Consider the following 20,214-nt stretch of genomic DNA (forward strand, 5'->3'; position numbering starts at 1 on the left):
AGTTCACTTAGTAATAATGCATAAAATATGCGATGGCAAATAGTCTCAGTATCTTAGCTTAGATTAAAGGTTAGGTAAGGTTAGATTGACTGTAACCATAGCAACAGTTGTATCAATACAAACCAGTAGTTTAAAATAAATTCTAAGGTAAGTGTAAATGTTGTATTCTTTGTTATTAACGTCTACGAAATTTTTCGAGTAAATTTTTTATTGAAGAATATATTTTCTTGTCTTTGTACTTATCTAGCTAATATTATTTTATACATACTTAATAATATTTTTAACTAATATATTTTTCAGCCGAGGTGTAGAAAGAACATGTTATTCATCATTACATTAGAATGAAATATTTTAACAATAAATATGGATAGATATGTAATCGATGAAAAAATTGGTGAAGGAGCACAGGGTATAGTTTTGAAAGCATACGATACGATAGCAGAGAAGAATGTTGCATTGAAAAAGTTACTTTTAAAAAATATTGAAAATGGTATTTCCATATCTATCATGCGCGAGATGAAAATTTTACAACAATTAAAACATCGGAATGTATGTTTATTTTTACTTTTATATTATCATCTAATTTTTTGGTATTTACGAACATAAATTGAGTGCAAGAGAATTACTTAATTGCAGGTTGTAGAATTACTGGATGCGTTTCCTGTTGGATTAGACTTTATAATGGTTTTCGAATACATGCCAATAAGTTTATGGGAAATAATAAAAGACAATGAAACTGTACTAACACCAGTTCAAGTAAAAACATACACAAAGATGATCTTAGAGGGTATTGTATATGTACACGAAAAGAATATAATACATAGGGTATGGATATTTGAATATCTTTATTTAATTTCATATGAAATAAAAATTGTATGCTATTGATTCTCACTCACAGAATGTATGAAACTGTGATGTATACACAGTCTAATTTATAGTCTCTGGCTAAATTTGAATAATCATTATTATTATCATGGACTTCAAATATACATTATTACAAGAAAGCTTGATATTAGTGAAATAAATAGAGAAAAGAGAATTAAATTTGCAGAACCATGAAAATACTTTTGTTTTTTAATTTCTTTTATTTTAATTAATTTTTTATTGGTACTTAATTGAAGTACTAGTAGAGAAGATCAAAATCATATAATTTATTATATTCTACTTAGATAATTAATTGTCACTATCTTTTCAATTCTATTTAAAAAAAAAACATTTTCTTTAAGTGTATAAAGCGTTTTTGATAATCAATAATAACATTTTATCTAGGATTTGAAACCTGCTAATTTGCTAATAAGTGAGAAAGGTATTTTGAAGATTGCTGATTTTGGTTTGGGTAGATTAATGTGGAAAGATGCGTCAAAACCATATTCCCATCAAATTGCTACCAGATGGTATAGAGCACCAGAATTATTGTATGGAGCTAAATATTATACATCAGCTATCGATATGTGGTCTGTTGGTTGCATTTTTGGTGAACTACTTAACAAATCGCCATTGTTCCCAGTAAGATACAAGATAATATATACCTTTGTTATAAACATTTAAATTGTGTTTACCCATAAGTGATGTATATCTGGAAGTTACTATTTTTACAGGGTGAAACGGATATTGAACAACTAGCAATAGTACTAAAATATTTGGGATCACCTACATCAGAAACATGGCCTGAGTTAAGTACATTACCAGATTATAATAAAATTACATTTCCATACCATGCAGGAGTAACATGGCAAGATATCATTGATGATGCAGAACCTGAAGCAGTTGATCTTATTAGTAAAATTCTTATTTACAACTCATCGAAACGTTTAACAGCAAATGAAGTGAGTAATGCATTAGATACAGTGATTAAAATTAATAAATACTATTAATTAAAAAACTTTCAATTTTAGGCACTACGTCATTTGTATTTTCATATGAAACCTTATACATCATTACAAAATTTAATAAAACCATCCACTAATTATCGTAATCAAATAAAACAGAAAGAAATGAACACAAATATTCAAGTTAGTACGCTTTTTGAAAACATATTAACTATTACTTAATTTATGTACAAAAGTATTTTTATTACTATAAAACTATTTTTACATTTATTAAAAAATAGTTCAACGACTTTTTATTTAGTAATTATTGTTTATTAATAATAACTTCTCTTTCATTCATTTTTATAAAATGCAAGAAATCTTTTGAACACCTCATTATTATAGCCTTCAACGCATGGTATCCCATCTTCATATTGAGCAGTTTCATATAATTTTATTGTTGGTGCTGACCACCAAAAATTTCTAATTCCTTCCATCCCATCAATGTTTAATGTGTTGAGTTGATATACAGAGAAATGGAAATGTTGTCCATCCGACTGAACACATTGCACAACAACTGGTTCTGGCAATTCTTTTACATTTGCACCAAATTTTTTTCGAGCATAAACTGCTGCTGCGGTAAATGATTCTATCAAGGAACGTGCATAAATTTGAGTTTGTGTGGTTGGTAATTCTGTTAAATTCTTAGTGGTTTCTGGATCATAATTTATGAAGATAGTGTGGACTGAATTCATCAACGCAGAGCTCATATTAATTGCTACAAAACATATGTAATACATGTAACTTTTGAAACTGTATATAAGGTATTATATCAAATACGAACTTACGATATTCATCCTCAATTTTGTAAATATTTGATTTAGTTAAACCAATAGTATGATGTAATGGGTAAATATCAGGTAGATCAAGTCCATTATCTACATTTGCATCTGCTATTGGTGATAAAGGCATCAAAGATGTCATTATTAGATCCATTTTTAAGGAAAACTGTAAAAGATCCGATTCTTTTTCTGTAAATTATAAAGATTCTACTTTTTCCAATACATTATAAAGATATATTATATACACGTTATTTAACATTAGAATCTAAAATATAAATGTTAAGCAAAATTAGCATATTTTCCAGCGTGTTAAACTGTAATTTTACAGGAATAATTTCTTTGGATATTTTTGGTCAATATACAATACACTTGATTGAATATGGTTTTCTTATCAATCGTAACATTGAGTAAATAAAAACGCGCCAGATAAAAACATATGACCACAAAATGACTGAATTTTATTGTAATGTTTTCATTTAAAACAAATATGTATATTTTTGATTACATTTCTCTAGCATCAAAGGAAACAGGAGTATTTTAGATTTAAATATTAAATCACTTGTATTACCTAAATACTAAATATAATTTTTGGAACATATTTTGTTGTAATAATATACCTATACATGTTGACAGAACTTCATCGAACACCATTGATCTATTTTGTGCAATCCTTGGATCACATAATGATTCACAAAGAAGTAAAAATTTTCTTGACAAATTATGCCTATAATAAATTCCTGAGTTTAACATGGAGATATACAATAGGTATGATTCCATATTTAGAACTTACATTTTTCTTGTGCTTGTTATACCGTATCGTCTAGGAAATACCCAACTAGGTCTATTAGGGTCTTTCAATTTTGGTAATTTTACTTGTTGGGGATCAAATATACTTGACGTATAAGTAATTCTAAAACAATAAACTAATAGCTTTAAACAAAAATATCATGCAATTTGTTTCAAATCAGTGTTGGAAGAAATGTAATTAAGTTAACAATTCAACATCATTTGTCTCAGGTAACCGAAATGTAAAAATTAGTTTTTTAGAAATTTGCACATTTCAGACAGCTGCATTTCCAATTGTAAGCGAAGTTAATAGCAAATACATTTTCAATTGATTAATGTTCAACATTGCTTTGAATATAAAGCATTTACCGGTATTATTATATACATAAATTATTTAAGCATTAATATACCTTTTTACTAAGTTATCAACATGTTCTGGAATATCAGTAATCAAAGCTTTTACTTTTTCTGGAATTTCATCGTCAACCTTTACTGTTTTTGTCAATAAACATGCTTGCGATTCACCTTCTTGTAAAAGATTAGTATCTTTATATGTTAAACAGATTTCTTCCTTAAAATCAGGGTTTGGTGGTATGGGTGGCAGATCAAATTCGCTATAAATAAAGTCAGATATCAATTTAAAAGTATTATTTTTTACTGAAGCATGTAAAAGTTTGCTGCATTTGTAAAAGTTTTGTTTATATCACTAAAGATAATTTTGTATATTATTATATGTACTTTATATGTATACTAATACATAATACATAATAGATGCATATTAAAAAGACACTGGTATTTTCCATTTTTAAAGAAAAGCAGCCAATAAAGCCTGTTAAACAATATTTATTATATTAAATTAAATATATATAAATATATATGAAATATTTCTGATAAAATAACTACAGAAATTTCCATATTTACTATTAAAAAACTTATTTTGCATATTATACAAAATTTATCGATAGCGTTTCTTTTTTACAAACTAAGGTCCCCTTGAATTTAAAAATGTTACTGTGCATATGGGTATGTTATACATATATATGTATATATTATAAAGTTGATTGCATATATATGTATAAAAATAAATATCACTTAAAATTCAAACTTCAACTTGAAATTCAAATTAGGCCGAATGCACATAGACGCAACCGATTTGAAATTAGTGTTGCAAACCGTTTGTGCTCTTTGTTTCACCTACTCCAATATCTTTGTTTTTCCTAGATCCACAGTCGCGTGCAACTAGTTTCAGAGTGATTTGAAAGTGATCAGTTGCACCCGTGTGCGATCTCCCTTACCTGCAAGGTTTGGGTGGTTTTACTACTTCCAAAGCATCTTGTACAGAGAAACCCATAGATGCTAAAATTTGTTCTGCTCTTGTCAATTGTATAGGTCTATTTCGCTGTACTTGCCAGATAAATCGTGCCATTCTACCTAAGTTTTGTTTACACAACACTTGTGTGAGCTTCATTATGATTTATCTGAAAAGCAATTTCAATTACACTCATTACGAAGTAATTTCGAACCTTTCTATTGTTGAATACCGCAAATAAGAAAGATAATTGAATTGTATGACTAATAGTGATATTTCATTAATATTAATGTTAACTTGAGTAATGTCATTACACTTTGAAATAGAAAGTGTACTATTAATTAAATCTTGAAATGTTGTTATTGTTGCCACAGTTCAATATGAAAGAAGAAAATCTGAAATCCCAACTTACGTTGGTAAAACTTTTGGCCAGTATCTCGTCTGGGTACGAGCCCTAAAATGTTAGGTTAGGGCTCCGAGTTTTTGTGGTAATAATAAACGATAGTGATCTGATCTAACCTGATCAGTTGTGATTGGTTGTGATCAGCTGTGATCAGTACCGATCAGTACTGGTCACTACCGTTCACTACTGACTGCCACTGCTACTGCTACTTGCTTGTTTGCTACTGACTGCTACTGATATTTCTCATTTGTATCACTTTGTGACTTTGTATACCTATTACAGAGAGCCAAACTCCGAGTTGACTTCAGCGACAGTTGCTGAAAAAGTAGGAAACTCCAGGACAAGGACAGAGAAGACGAAACAACAATTGCAGGAGAGACAAGGACAGGGCGATTAGGCTAGCGTGACTTTTTTCCAGGATATTGAAGCAAAGAAGCAATATTTTCTAATAATTCTGGTTTTAATATATTCGTTACACTTTGGCGGGTGCGACTCCAAGGCCTGATTTTGCAATTTCGGCCTTAAAACTTTATAAACAATAAAATGAAGATAGCAAACGTATTTTTATACGCATGTGACATATACAGGGTGTCCCAAAAATGTTGTAACACCTTGAAAGGGGTGGTTCAGGAGGTGATTTCAAGCAACTTTTTTCTTAGCAAAAATGTTGTCCAAGATTTCGTTGAGGAGACATTAACGGAAAACACAGACCAATCAGAGCGCGAGTATACTGATGTACCGCTCGCAGTAGCGTATGAGCGCGGCCGTCTATCGCGTAGCCTCCGCTCAGCCGGCATACTCGCGCTCTGATTGGTCGGAGTTTTCGCTTAATAAGGAAAAAGTTGTTTCAAATCACCTCCCGAACCGCCCCTTTCAAGGTGTTACAACATTTTTGGGACACCCTGTATATATTGTAGTCTGTGCGCACTAGCGCCGCGAGTTGTAGAAATATTCATGACTTCAAGCTCGGGATTTTGATAACACTTCTACACTACACAGTCGGAACTCCTTATACTGTCTTCATGCCAACTATGCAACTACACTATTACGTGCTATTACGTTGGTATCAATGGATTTGAAAAATGACCGTTTGAGTTCAATGTTTTGATGGTTTGTATGACCTCTAATTTTAAGCATTATCGTTATTGTTAATGTGTTTCAAGAATTTGTAGGTAATTGATATTTGAATCATGAAATATAGGAACGAGGTATCAACCTGAGCCTACAGGAGAGAATTGAACCAAAATGATAAAGGACTTTGTTATTCCTTTAAATAAGGATGAACTGTTGCAAACAGGAGAGAGTGGACGATTTTTCGTTGAAAAACTCGTTCCTGTACGGATGCTTTCACACGCCTTCGATGGTACGTAATAAATGTCGTTCATTATGCGTACGAATCTTTAGACGTCTCTCCCTATAAAATGTATGCACAATATTTAGAAAACGGTACACAGTATACATAGAAAGTAGCATACTACGTGATATATTATTTTATACGTACCGCTATATTAATTTTCTTTTTGTAGAAGCAAGAAAAGCACTCCAAGCGAATGGAATTAATTTTATCTTGGAACACTTTGATACATTTTTCTCTATACTTATACATGGAAATAAAATTGAGTTAGCAGTCGTTATGCAAGGTTTTTCTAGAATTCATAAAGGTAAGAAATATTATATTTCATCTGGCTGTACATAATATTCTTGTTTCAATCGTTAAGATTCACGTACCCTTATAGATGCATACTAAATTTAATTACTGTTGCGCACAGCTATCACAGTGTTGGTTCACGATTTGGAAGGCGTACTCGAAGGAGGAAACGAGCTAGAAGACGACGAATGCGTACGATTTTTCAACATTACTAAAATGCTAGTATATTTATTTTCTGGACTTATTTGCCATATAGATGCTGAAATTGTTAAAAGTTCGAGCAGTAAATATGTTGAGAAGGTTCGTTCGTCGTACATAACGTAATCATACTGTAGATGTTTCATACTTTTACATTAACTAACGTGTATTATTTAGTCAAAAAAAAATACAAAATCAGATATAGAAGAAGAATGGGATACTACCAAGGAGAAAGCATTGGAATACAGTTATAGATTGCTTCAATTACCATTGCAAAAGCTCTGGCGTCCTTCCATTGTCGAGGATGCGTTTATTATGTAAGTTTTAGTCGCATAAATGCGTACACGTTAATTAAAATTTAAGATATTAACTATAATTTCATACCATAGGTTGCTCACTAAAATGTGCTATAAGATATTAGAACATTGTAAGGATTCAAAAGATAAACACGTACGGCAGACAATTTTCGAGGTAAAATTTATTTGATTTTTTCGTTATATTATTTTTATATTCAATATTTTAATTTTCTTTTCAAACAAGATTTTAGGAATTTCGATTAAAAAATACAATCATGGCATGGACTGCGTAATAAGAATTATCCAGGTATGTATATGTATTCGATGATTTTAAATTTCATATGGTTTTAGCAAAAAAAAAAATGCACTAAGTATGTAATTTAATGTTACAGTTGTTGAAGTTGCACAATACGTTAGCAACGCATATAGCAAACGGTGTTATTCATATGGTTGATACATGCGGTTGTAACGGTTTAATGAAGGAAGTAATAAAAGAAATAGATCAAAGCGAACCATCCGAAAGCGAGAGTCGTTGTATATCAATATTTCTTGAAACTATTGCTAATACTAAACCAAATCTTATAATTCCTATTCTCGACGACGTGATGGATTATTTGGGTAGCGAGCATTATACATTGAGAAATTGCGCGATTAGCGTTATAGGAGTAATCGTGCAAAAAGTGTTAACCGGAGACGATCTTACGCAAGAACAAAAAGATCAACGCGATGAATGTCTGAATAGTTTACTGGAACATATTTTAGACGTTCATGCATACGTTAGATCTAAAGTCTTACAGGTTTGGCAAACTTTATGTTGCGTAGGAGCTATTCCTTTAGCAAGGCAAGGTAAGGTTTTAGCTGCCGCAGCATTACGTTTAGATGATAAAAGTGCCATCGTACGTAAATACGCGTTACAATTACTACGTGTCTTACTTCAAGCCAATCCTTTCGCTGCTAAGTTAAACAAAGAAGAAATTTCCAAGTCGTTAGAAAAAGAAGAAATGAAGTTGAGAAACATGCAGACGAAAATGGTTAGCAAAAGTGCTCGCGGTGATAGTCAAAGATTAGAACTGTGGAACACTTTGCTTCCGGAAATAAGAAAAGCATTAAAAGAAATTAGTAACGATACAACGGAAAAAAGTAAAAAACGAGACAAAGGTGATGAGAGTGAGGAAGAGGAAGAAAATGACGACGACGAAGAAAACTTTAATCCTGATACAGCATTTGAAAATGTTAGACAATTAATGTTAAAAGGAGAGATTTTTGTAGCGGTGAAATATTTGTGGAAAGCTTGTACGAAATTGAAGCAAAATCCAAATATGAACAAATTTTCTTTCGAAGCAAAAGAGGAATTTTTATTTTTACTTTTATTGAAAACGTTTATGGAATCGGAGAATAACGAAAATAATGCGCAAGTAAATGCAAATACAGCGCAGTCAGCGGACAAAGATAGAGAAAAACAGGAAGTAGAATCGCAAAAACGACTTGTAAATTATTTGAGAAACTGTTTGGTATTTGCAAACGAATTGGAAATCGCTATACCGATGGCAGAGAAATTGCTTTTTTCTACAACAGCAGGTGATGCCATTGAAGCGTGTACTTTACTTGGTACAGCGTACCAGTTTGGTGTAGCTGGGGCTGAAGTCGCTATACGCGATGCTTTGTCTCAAGTATTTCATCAGGATCTTTCAGTACGCAATAACGTAGCTGTAGTATACAAAGACATTTACTTGAGTACTAATGAAAAAGTATCAGACAGACAAAAAGCCCTGTTACGTGTTAAAGCTTTGATCGAATTATTGAAAGGATTGAAGCCTGGTCAAAGTCAAGCTTTGAATAAACTTATTTTAACGTGGTACGGTAATAGTGATCTAGGCAGCGAAGAATTACAGGTTTTATGGGGAAAGTTTTCAATGAAATCATCGGATACAGATCCATTAGATAGTAGAACAGCTTTGATGCTGATAACGATGATAGGTCAAGCTCAAGATGGTATTTTAACTGAAAATTTGGATGTATTAATAAAAGTGGGCATGGGGCCACGAGCAAAAACTGATCTTCTTCTAGCCAGAGATACATGCAGAGCGTTGATGAAGATAAAAAATACAGGTGACGACGCTGAAAAATCACCTATTAGGTATCCCAATGATCATGAAATGTTTAGAGAAATCGTTACGTTACTAATAGAAAATTTTACTAATACAAAAGAAGACGGATACGTGTCGTTCGCAACAGACGCTATTAACGCCATTTATCAGTTAGCAAATCAGCCTGCTCATTTAATGGAGCACGTAATATTAGAAGTGTGTAACCGAGGAAAATTCAATAATAACGATAAGACGCTACTCATTCCATCTTACTGGGTATCGAAATTTCTATATTTAGTCGGACACATTGCAATTAGAGAAATGGTACATCTGGACACGTCAGTCTACTCGGAATTAAAGCGAAGAGAGACGATACGAAAATCAAGAAACACAAAGAAATCAGATAGAAATAAAAGGAATACTCGTAAATCCAGTACCGTGAACAAATCGTTCACTACCCCAAATAGCGCGAGGCAGATGATTCGTAATAAAGAGGTACGATATACAGTGGGTGTAGAAAGTATTCGTATACCGATCAATTTCCAAAAAAACTATGTAAAATTATAATTTATCAACTTATTTTTTATAAACAATGACATTCTACATATTCTTGGAAATCTCTAGAATAGATAGATTACAAAAAAAAGAAAGCTATTTATGTAAGTTGCGAAATTAACAAGAAAAAAACAATTAATCGATAGAAATGTTGAAGTAATAAGTATTCGCACAACTGTTTAATATTTAAAACTTCATTAAAAAAAAGAAATTTACATTAATTTACAAGTATATGATACTTCCTTCGTGGGATTTCCTTTTGATTTTATAATTATTGCAACTCTTTCTAAGCGTTAAATTAACTAAATTATTAGTTATTCGAAGTGGGATCTTCTTCAATTCCTCTATTAGAGCCATTTTTAAAAGTACTTTACTGAAAATTTAATGTTTTAATGTTCTAATTCATACGGTGCAATAAATTAATGTGTTTACGTTAGAAACTCTACTGTAAATGGTTCTCCATAAGAATCGTACAAATACTTGTTGCTTCTATACTTTTACCCACTTTTCGCATTTCTTTTTGTTAATTTCACAAATTATATTAACTAGTAAATGTTGTTTGGACTATATCTATCTTAGAGACTTCCGAGAATATGTAAAATATGATTGATTATAAAAAAAAGAAGCTAAGAAACTACAATTTCACACAAAAGTTTTTTGGGAAATTGATCGGTGTACGAATGCATTCTACACCCACTGTATGTACATAGTGTTTTATAATATTCGGGAAATATTCCGTATTTAGAGATGGATTCATTGATTACATTACATCTCTGTCTGTATACAGACGTACAGGGTGAAACGCTTAACATGTTCGCTTTGAATATCATAGAGCAGAAACTACGTGTTGTATGAAACGTCATATACAAAAGTTACGTAATTTCGGAGGAGGCTCTACACATAGTGGAAAAGAATTTCGTAAGCTAACAAAAATTCAAATTTCTTGTTCGCAAGAAATGAATCGAAACCAGGGCATAAAATTCACAAAGCTGGAAATTCATAAATCGAGAACTGCATGTGTGCAATTTCTTGCTGGTCTTTGCTGTGTTAGGTTGCCTCATCCTGTATATTTGGCGTTCGTTTCATTTTCGATTTTTCATTTAGGCGAGCATAGTGGAAGATAACGGAGAGGAAGCTGTGGAAGGAGCAGCAGACGATGAGGAAGCAGAATTGATAAACAATGTTCTTGAAAATCATATTGTAACTGGAGACGGACTTCTAACAAAATTTGTGTATGTTAATGAATAACAGTATTTACAATAATTTACAATTACATCGCTAGCTTCAACGTTACACACGTTTCTATGTGAACTTTATGTTTCACAGTCCGCTAGTGTTACATGTATGTCAAAATCCCAATAAGTATAACGACGAAGATATGCAACAAGCTGGTACTCTTGCTCTCAGTAAAATGATGACAGTGAGCTCAATATTTTGCAAAGAAAACTTGCAGCTTTTAATTACGATATTGGAACGTTCACCGTACCCTAGAATTCGAGCAAACGTTCTTATCGGAATAATGGATCTTGCATCGAAATTTCCAAATGAAGTTGAACCATGGATGAAACACATTTACGGCAGGTAATCGGATATAGAAATTAAGAAATATTAAATACAGCAAATGTAATAAAAGTACATGTTGCGATTAAAAGTATATCATATATTTTCAGACTACGGGATAAAGATACCCACGTACGAAGTACCTGTGTTCGTGTTTTATCGAGTCTTATAATGAGAGACATGGTGCGTATCAGAGGCCAGATATCGGAATTAGCTCTCTGCATAGTCGACGAAGACTTTGAAATTCGTGAAAGTGCAAAACAATTTTTCGGAGGATTTTCGCAGAAAAGCAATGCCTTGTACAATATAATGCCCGACATATTGTCTCAATTAACCGATCCTAATTTAGATATAAGCGAATCGGATTTCCGAGAGGTTCTAAAGTATGCATTGTCGATCAGAAATAAACATACATACTCGACAGTTTGATCCAATAATTAACATTTACAGGCACATCTTAGGTTTATTGCAAAAGGAAAAACAAATCGAGACTATAATCGATCGAATTTGCGTCAGATTTCAACTGGCTACTACAGAAAGACAGTGGCGTGATTTTTCATACTGTCTGTCACTCTTACAATTTGGCCCGAAAAGTAAATAAGAAATAATCAATTAAATACAAATTTAATTAAATACGTTACGTTTCGTTAAACATTTGTTAATAGGTATACAACGTCTTATCGAATGTTTGCCTCTATTGAAGGAGAAAATTTACCATCAGGAAGTTTTAAAAGCTTTGCAGAATGTTGTGGAACAGTGCAAAAAAAAACCGAATACAAAAGTAGCTGGTACAGAACTGGAAGAAAAAATAGAGGAACTTCTCAAAGGTAGAACGGAGAATGGTGATAACGAAATCATGCCACCGCCACAAGCACCGGTAAAAAGAAACCGTGTTAAACGTTTAAGGCGCAAAAGTAGTAGCGATGAAGAGGATGACGATGCCAATAGTGATCCCGATGCAGTACCTCCTGTAACGAAACGTAAGTTTTATACATACACAAACTATGTCCACATATAATTGTGGATATATATGCGTTGATTGTGCTATATACGAAACAATTATTTTATTTGTACAGATCTTAGGGCAACCCCGTCAACTTCAAAAAAGTTACCAAGTCGGAACAAAGACAATAATTCGAGTGCTGCTTCAGTATCGAGAAATAGAAAGTCCGTTTCAACTCCGTCGGGTACTCCGAAAAGAACTTCGGCACGTTTATCGCAGTCACGAACTAAACAATAAAATTTGCGATTACATTAGTAGAATTAATGTATAGTTTTCTACTGTTTAATATATGTCGTATAGAGAAAGTAAAAATAAGAGGAAAAGACATGTATATTTTCACACGATCTCGTAAAACTGATGAGAATGTCAAATGTTTTGTAGAATTATTCTTTGTTTTAGTAGGGTGAAGAAATTTCTTGTAAGTTACATGCTTCCTTCTGTAAAAGACTTTGGTCTGAGATAGATAGGTCCAACTGTACAAATGAACCATTTTTTTTTGCATGTAACGAATCAAGAAAGTATTACTTTCATTTGTTTATAAAGGTGCAGAGTTGTCTACGCAACTGCAACGGATTTTGTGTTACATTAAATTGTGTCTTTCATTAAAATGTTCTTTCTTTACATTGTTTTACATTCTCTTCATTCTCTGACCTCCCTGTTAGTACCGATTACTTCGTATTCGTTCCCTATGAATTTCACAATTAATAATCGTTTAAAATGCAATTTTAGAAGAGTTTCTGCAACTAGAACAAATTATAATCTCATTCCGGTTAATTTAGCTAATATTTTCCTAATATACACGTTCCATTTTAGAAATATTCAATGTTTTTGATGTAGCAGTAGAGAAAATGTGAAGTAAGCAAAATATTTAAATTCTTTGTAAATTTTAATTTATATTTCATAAAGAGATTGTTTAGGTATAATAAAAGTATTAGTCAGTAGATATACCAAGTTTCTTTGCGTTTAACGAGAACTATGCGCACATCACGATGGGCATGCTTTATAATGACGCTTATATAATCGTCTTGAGCATCAACAACAAAAACCAATGCTCCGCAACCGCCAAATATCATATTACTGTCGAAAGTAGGATCAAAGGAGTTAATTTGTCCTTTGTGCTTTCCAGAAATAACGTTTCGTTTGGCGACATCTTATGAAAAACTACTTTCTGTATGGATGATTTTCCGCTCCTAGAATGAATATTAATTTCAAACACGCGATAATATGGATAAAACGATGACATTTTGAAAATTTAAGGGATGCGATTCCAAGGCCTGATTTTGCAATTTCGGCCTTAAAACTTTATAAACAATAAAAGCGCGTTTGCTATCTTCATTTTATTGGCTACTTTCTTATCGACTCCGCAGTGGATTATCATCTGAACTTTAGCGGAAACTTCTTTATCGATTCAAAGGAGAATTTCTTTTACCATCTTTTGTTCCGTTTCCGTGAATTTCTGTTTGATTTTGTTAATTAACAAATTGCTTTCTGGTTGTTCAATACGTGTGATCATTAAAACTCGAAAATAAAACCACTTATATTCTGAACATAAATTTATTATAGTCTCAAGTGCTATGTACAGGGTGTCCCAAAAATGTTGTAACACCTTGAAAGTGGTGGTTCAGGCAGTGATGGGCAAAACCCTACGTTTCGAATAAATCTGAAGTTTGCCGATGTGTTTGTCTTGTTTCCTTCTTTGGAAAATGTTTAAACGAGGAAACGCAATTATTAATTGTGAAATGCATAGGCAACGAATACGAAGTAATCGGTACTAACAGGGATGTCAAAGAATGAAGAGAATGTTAAACAATGTGTGGCGCCTCCATCATGGCAGGCTGAGGCTCTGCCGCCATCCGCTGTGCGGCGTACCGAGCTAATGGATGGATCGTCACGCCACCGAAGGAAACAGACACTAACTCCACGACCTGAGTTCTAGGGATTTTTGTTCTCGGTGAATTGGGAATTCCGGGACGGGATTCTCTCTCGACGCGCACTGTGAGATATATGTACAAAATCCATTTCTTTTGCAAATAAAGTTAAATAGAATTATATATTCTATAATTGGTGACCCCGACGTGATCGGAAAAACGGATTACGCCGCCGCGTGTTCTTTTGTAGGGTCTACATCGCGTGCTCAGCGAACGACGTGCCGTAAATCGACACTGCAGAGACAATCACCACCTTCATTTTTCTTTTGCGCTGTGCACAACAAGACCTACGCAAAGACTCAGTGCAGACTTCTCGCGTAACTCTCACCCACGTGTTCAGTGATAGGTGAAAAGTGAACATTTCGTGTGCAATCATCACGTACTCATCTCAACGCTGCTTCATCACACGTGATCATGCCTCACCAACACTTGTCACCAGGTGCAAATGAGCCTGCAGCATCTGCAGCAGGGACAATGAATCGTGCAGAGGACATTCACAACGTCGCCGCATTTGGACATGTCCATTGCCTCTCCGACAGTCGTAGCAGCCAGTGCACCCAAAATATCACCTTTCTGGAAGCACGCACCCATGCTATGGTTTATACAATTGGAGTCGCAGTTCAGGACAAGCAGGATCACTGCTGATTCCACCAAATATGATTACATAGTCGGCTCCCTGGACGCAGAGTCAATGATGGAGGTTGTGAGGTCTTTGAAAAAAAAGAGTTTGGACTTGGTGTGATGGGCCGTCGGGGTCGGTTTAACAACTTGCATCCGTTGCCGCAGCTTCCTGATAAAGATTTGGGGGTCAGCTGGGACACCATTTGTGACGAAAAATTCCCCAGGTATGCGCAGTGTCGTACCGAACAGCATTTCAGCTGGGGACGCCTGCAGGTCCTCCTTGTAGGTGGTGCGAAGTCCCAAAAGCACAGTGGGTATCATGTCAGGCCAAGGTGTGTGCGAGTTGCACATGAGTGCAGCCTTCAGTGTGCGGTGCCATCGTTCCACCATGCCGTTGGACTGTAGATGGTATGGCGTAGTCCTAATCCGCTTGATGCCTAGTAGATGACTGAGGAATGAGAAAAGGGCTGACTCAAATTGAAGCCCCTGGTCCGTGGTAATGGTGAGCGGTGTTCCAAATTGACAGACCCACTGAGTGTAGAAGGCAGATGCAACCGTGTCTGCCGACATGTTGGGCAGTGGAATGGCGAGTGGCCATCTGCTGAACCTGTCAATAATTGTTAGACAATATCGCAGATCTCCAACTTTCGGTAACTCAATAAGGTCCAGGTGAACGTGGTCGAATCTGTTATCCGGAACGTCAATATGACTCGGCGGAAGGCGGTTGTGGCGATGCACCTTGGATCGTTGGCATGGAATACATTGTCTGGTCCACAGCAGAGCGTCCTTCCTGATTCCCGGCCAGACGAATTTCGCACACAATTGTTTCGCAGTGGATCTTCCGCTGGGGTGAGACAGGCCATGTATGGCGTTGAAGGCATCACGTCTAATGGCAGCTGGTATATACGGCCTGACAATACCGCCCGAAATGTCGCAATAAATGTCGTGTCCCTCTATGTTTAAGCAGTGCAGGGCCAGTGATGTATTTACTTGTAATGTGTCCATGTCGTCATCCTGCTTTTGGGCCGCGGCGATAGTTCGAGCATCCAATTTCGTGGGCATAGTAATGGCGTTCACTCGAGACAGTGCATCGGCGACCACGTTCTCTTCTCCCTTGGTGTGGATGATCTCAGTTGTGAATTGAGAAATAAAATCCAGCTGACGAAGTTGGCGAGGCGACGCCTTGTCAGCACGTTGCGAGAAGGCATAGACCAATGGCTTATGGCCAGTCTTGATGATAAAGGTGCGACCCTCGAGGATGTGTTTAAAAAATTTCACTGCCGCAAATATCGCCAGGAGTTCACAATCGTACGTGCTATACCGAGGTTCCGTTGGGCTGAGCTTTCTGGAAAAGAAGACCAACGGTTTCCAGGTGTTGTCGTGTAGCTGCTCCAATGCGGCTCCGATGGCAGTGTCGGAGGCATCAGTATTGAGTGAGAGGCAGGCAACTGGTGAAAGGAAGGTCGTGCGAGAGGCCCTAATGACACCTTGTTTGCACGCCTCAAAGGCCTCCTCGGCAACTGGGGACCAAGGTACTTTGCGCTTGTCCTTCTTCTTGGCGTTTTTCAGAAGGTCCGTCAGTGGTGCTTGCATCTGTGCAGCCACAGGTATTGATCTACGGTAGTAATTCATTACTCCCAGGAACCGGCGTAGGTCGCTGATAATGTCTGGCTTAGGATACTTAGCAATTGCCTGGATGCGCTCTGGTGGTGGAGAGTAGCCGTCCTTGTTCACGGTGAAACCCAGGTAGATGACCTCCGATTGTCCGAATTAGCATTTGTGCGGATTAATAGTCATCCGGTTTGCTCGGAGGATGTCGAGGACGGCAGTCAAGTGTTTCAAGTGTTCCTTATGTGACCTTGAGTGAATGTTGAGGTCGTCAATGAAGCACCTGACGAAGTCCAGTCCTCTAAATAAATTATCCATTTCGTAGACTAGGTGGCATCCCAAGGAACTCAAAGAGTCCGAATGGTGTAGTGACGGCCGCTTTTGGAATGTCCGCTTCAGCCACGGGGATCTGGTGAGGCACAGGGTAGCGATCTGGAACAGTCTGGGAATTTAAACGCCTGTAGTCCCTGGTGGTTCGCCAGCCACCAAGTTTTTTTGGGACCATATGTATGGGGCTGGCCCATTGGCTCTAAGATGGACGAATCACATTGTGATGGAGAAGGAGCTCAAAATCCTCTCTGGCCACCCTCAGCTTCTCGCCCGCAAGACGCCGTGGACGCTCATTGACTGGTGGTCCAGAAGTCTCGATGTGATGTGCTGTCGCGTAGTCTGTTGCGGTAGTGGGAACCGTGTTGGGCCTCGTGATGTCGATGTATGTTTTGAGCAGCTCCCTGTACCCTGCGTGGTCTAAACCAGGGCAAGTTGGTTGGCAAATGGTGGACACGCCGTGAATTTCTGCCCTAGCGAATTTGCCCTTGGTTGTTAGGGAAGTTGTAGATCGATAAGGCAGCGGTTCTTCAAATCCAACAACAGGGCATGGTGAGCCAGGAAGTCCGCTCCAAGAATGGCCGATTGGACATCTGCAATAACAAAATGCCAATTAAATGCTCGACGACAGTTGAGACTCAATGAAAGCATCTTCTGGCCGTATGTTTTGATCTTGGTTCCATTTGCTGCGTAAGGCACGAAATCATTCTGCTTCAATCTTTATTTGATGGCGGTCTTGAGCACCAAAGAGATCACCGATCCAGAATCAACCAGGAATCTCATGTTGCTGTTACGATCAAAAATGTGGAGCCGGTGCTCCTTGGTGAGATGTCTTCCCGATGGAGTCGCACTGTCGGTGGCCGCCTGAATCATCGACAGTGAGTCTAGACCGACTATCACCGTCGCTGGGAGGCCAGGCTCCACTAATTCGTCCGCCAATTGTGCCTACTGATCCAGAGTCTGGTCCTCCACAAGTCGAAGGCAACGCTGAACCGAAGATGGCAAAAGGTCGAGCCAACGCACTCTGATAACTGCCTCAGATGCCCGTGTGCCTGCCAGTGTCTTCATTCGACGCAGGAGTTGTGAAGGCTTGCTGTCACCGAGCTCTAGTCCAGCAAGGGCAGTGTTTAACTTTCTGTCCTCAGATTCTGTGAATCGGGCAATTAGTGCAGACTTGAGGCGCTGGTAGTTGTCCTCCTGTGGTGGGTTTGACAGCAGGTCCGCAACCTCCATCATTGACTCTGCGTCCAGGGAGCCGACTATGTAATCATATTTGGTGGAATCAGCAGTGATCCTGCTTGTCCTGAACTGCGACTCCAATTGTATAAACCATAGCATGGGTGCGTGCTTCCAGAAAGGTGATATTTTGGGTGCACTGGCTGCTACGACTGTCGGAGAGGCAATGGACATGTCCAAATGCGGCGACGTTGTGAATGTCCTCTGCACGATTCATTGTCCCTGCTGCAGATGCTGCAGGCTCATTTGCACCTGGTGACAAGTGTTGGTGAGGCATGATCACGTGTGATGAAGCAGCGTTGAGATGAGTACGTGATGATTGCACACGAAATGTTCACTTTTCACCTATCACTGAACACGTGGGTGAGAGTTACGCGAGAAGTCTGCACTGAGTCTTTGCGTAGGTCTTGTTGTGCACAGCGCAAAAGAAAAATGAAGGTGGTGATTGTCTCTGCAGTGTCGATTTACGGCACGTCGTTCGCTGAGCACGCGATGTAGACCCTACAAAAGAACACGCGGCGGCGTAATCCGTTTTTCCGATCACGTCGGGGTCACCAATTATAGAATATATAATTCTATTTAACTTTATTTGCAAAAGAAATGGATTTTGTACATATATCTCACAGTGCGCGTCGAGAGAGAATCCCGTCCCGGAATTCCCAATTCACCGAGAACAAAAATCCCTAGAACTCAGGTCGTGGAGTTAGTGTCTGTTTCCTTCGGTGGCGTGACGATCCATCCATTAGCTCGGTACGCCGCACAGCGGATGGCGGCAGAGCCTCAGCCTGCCATGATGGAGGCGCCACACATTGTTTAACATTCTCTTCATTCTTTGACATCCCTGTTAGTACCGATTACTTCGTATTCGTTGCCTATGCATTTCACAATTAATAATTGCGTTTCCTCGTTTAAACATTTTCCAAAGAAGGAAACAAGACAAACACATCGGCAAACTTCAGATTTATTCGAAACGTAGGGTTTTGCCCATCACTGCCTGAACCACCACTTTCAAGGTGTTACAACATTTTTGGGACACCCTGTACATAGCACTTGAGACTATAATAAATTTATGTTCAGAATATAAGTGGTTTTATTTTCGAGTTTTAATGATCACACGTATTGAACAACCAGAAAGCAATTTGTTAATTAACAAAATCAAACAGAAATTCACGGAAACGGAACAAAAGATGGTAAAAGAAATTCTCCTTTGAATCGATAAAGAAGTTTCCGCTAAAGTTCAGATGATAATCCACTGCGGAGTCGATAAGAAAGTAGCCAATAAAATGAAGATAGCAAACGCGCTTTTATTGTTTATAAAGTTTTAAGGCCGAAATTGCAAAATCAGGCCTTGGAATCGCATCCCTTAAATTTTCAAAATGTCATCGTTTTATCCATATTATCGCGTGTTTGAAATTAATATTCATTCTAGGAGCGGAAAATCATCCATACAGAAAGTAGTTTTTCATAAGATGTCGCCAAACGAAACGTTATTTCTGGAAAGCACAAAGGACAAATTAACTCCTTTGATCCTACTTTCGACAGTAATATGATATTTGGCGGTTGCGGAGCATTGGTTTTTTGTTGTTGATGCTCAAGACGATTATATAAGCGTCATTATAAAGCATGCCCATCGTGATGTGCGCATAGTTCTCGTTAAACGCAAAGAAACTTGGTATATCTACTGACTAATACTTTTATTATACCTAAACAATCTCTTTATGAAATATAAATTAAAATTTACAAAGAATTTAAATATTTTGCTTACTTCACATTTTCTCTACTGCTACATCAAAAACATTGAATATTTCTAAAATGGAACGTGTATATTAGGAAAATATTAGCTAAATTAACCGGAATGAGATTATAATTTGTTCTAGTTGCAGAAACTCTTCTAAAATTGCATTTTAAACGATTATTAATTGTGAAATTCATAGGGAACGAATACGAAGTAATCGGTACTAACAGGGAGGTCAGAGAATGAAGAGAATGTAAAACAATG

At 36.6% G+C, this 20,214-nt stretch overlaps 3 protein-coding genes across 7 annotated transcripts; 2 read left to right on the plus strand and 1 right to left on the minus strand.

Moving 5' to 3' along the window:
- Nucleotides 1-6: 6 nt before the first annotated feature.
- Nucleotides 7-2,051, plus strand: LOC128879254 (cyclin-dependent kinase 20-like). Of its 2 annotated transcripts, none has more exons than XM_054128231.1 (6): nt 7-147; nt 301-549; nt 637-825; nt 1,270-1,506; nt 1,584-1,826; nt 1,896-2,051. In XM_054128231.1, the coding sequence occupies exons 2-6, from the start codon at nt 364-366 to the stop codon at nt 2,049-2,051; spliced, it is 1,011 nt and encodes a 336-aa protein (XP_053984206.1). In that variant the 5' UTR covers nt 7-147; nt 301-363. The 2 variants fall into 2 exon arrangements, with proteins under 2 accessions (XP_053984206.1, XP_053984207.1); XM_054128232.1 differs by having other exon boundaries at nt 1,599-1,826.
- On the minus strand, nt 1,890-5,483 carry LOC128879252 (39S ribosomal protein L37, mitochondrial). Of its 2 annotated transcripts, none has more exons than XM_054128228.1 (7): nt 5,265-5,483; nt 4,732-4,914; nt 3,847-4,050; nt 3,441-3,560; nt 3,268-3,374; nt 2,657-2,839; nt 1,890-2,586 (listed from the first exon to the last, which is right to left on the minus strand). In XM_054128228.1, the coding sequence occupies exons 2-7, from the start codon at nt 4,902-4,904 to the stop codon at nt 2,162-2,164; spliced, it is 1,212 nt and encodes a 403-aa protein (XP_053984203.1). In that variant the 5' UTR covers nt 4,905-4,914; nt 5,265-5,483; the 3' UTR covers nt 1,890-2,161. The 2 variants fall into 2 exon arrangements, with proteins under 2 accessions (XP_053984203.1, XP_053984202.1); XM_054128227.1 differs by having other exon boundaries at nt 5,158-5,481.
- A 635-nt stretch (nt 5,484-6,118) lies between these two features.
- Nucleotides 6,119-13,116, plus strand: LOC128879896 (condensin complex subunit 1-like). 3 transcript variants are annotated; one of them, XM_054129456.1, is made up of 14 exons: nt 6,119-6,258; nt 6,350-6,511; nt 6,675-6,809; nt 6,918-7,096; nt 7,172-7,311; nt 7,384-7,465; nt 7,535-7,597; nt 7,683-9,872; nt 11,037-11,164; nt 11,259-11,513; nt 11,603-11,875; nt 11,943-12,085; nt 12,158-12,472; nt 12,569-13,116. In XM_054129456.1, exons 2-14 carry the CDS (start codon nt 6,394-6,396, stop codon nt 12,730-12,732), a joined length of 4,185 nt encoding a protein of 1,394 aa, XP_053985431.1. In that variant the 5' UTR covers nt 6,119-6,258; nt 6,350-6,393; the 3' UTR covers nt 12,733-13,116. The 3 variants fall into 3 exon arrangements, with proteins under 3 accessions (XP_053985431.1, XP_053985432.1, XP_053985430.1); XM_054129457.1 differs by lacking the exon at nt 6,119-6,258 and having other exon boundaries at nt 6,265-6,511; nt 7,683-8,136; nt 8,230-9,872; XM_054129455.1 differs by lacking the exon at nt 6,119-6,258 and having other exon boundaries at nt 6,265-6,511.
- Nucleotides 13,117-20,214: the final 7,098 nt, after the last annotated feature.

The sequence above is a fragment of the Hylaeus volcanicus genome, chromosome 7, assembly GCF_026283585.1.
Source record: "Hylaeus volcanicus isolate JK05 chromosome 7, UHH_iyHylVolc1.0_haploid, whole genome shotgun sequence".
In the NCBI taxonomy this organism is placed as follows: domain Eukaryota; kingdom Metazoa; phylum Arthropoda; class Insecta; order Hymenoptera; family Colletidae; genus Hylaeus; species Hylaeus volcanicus.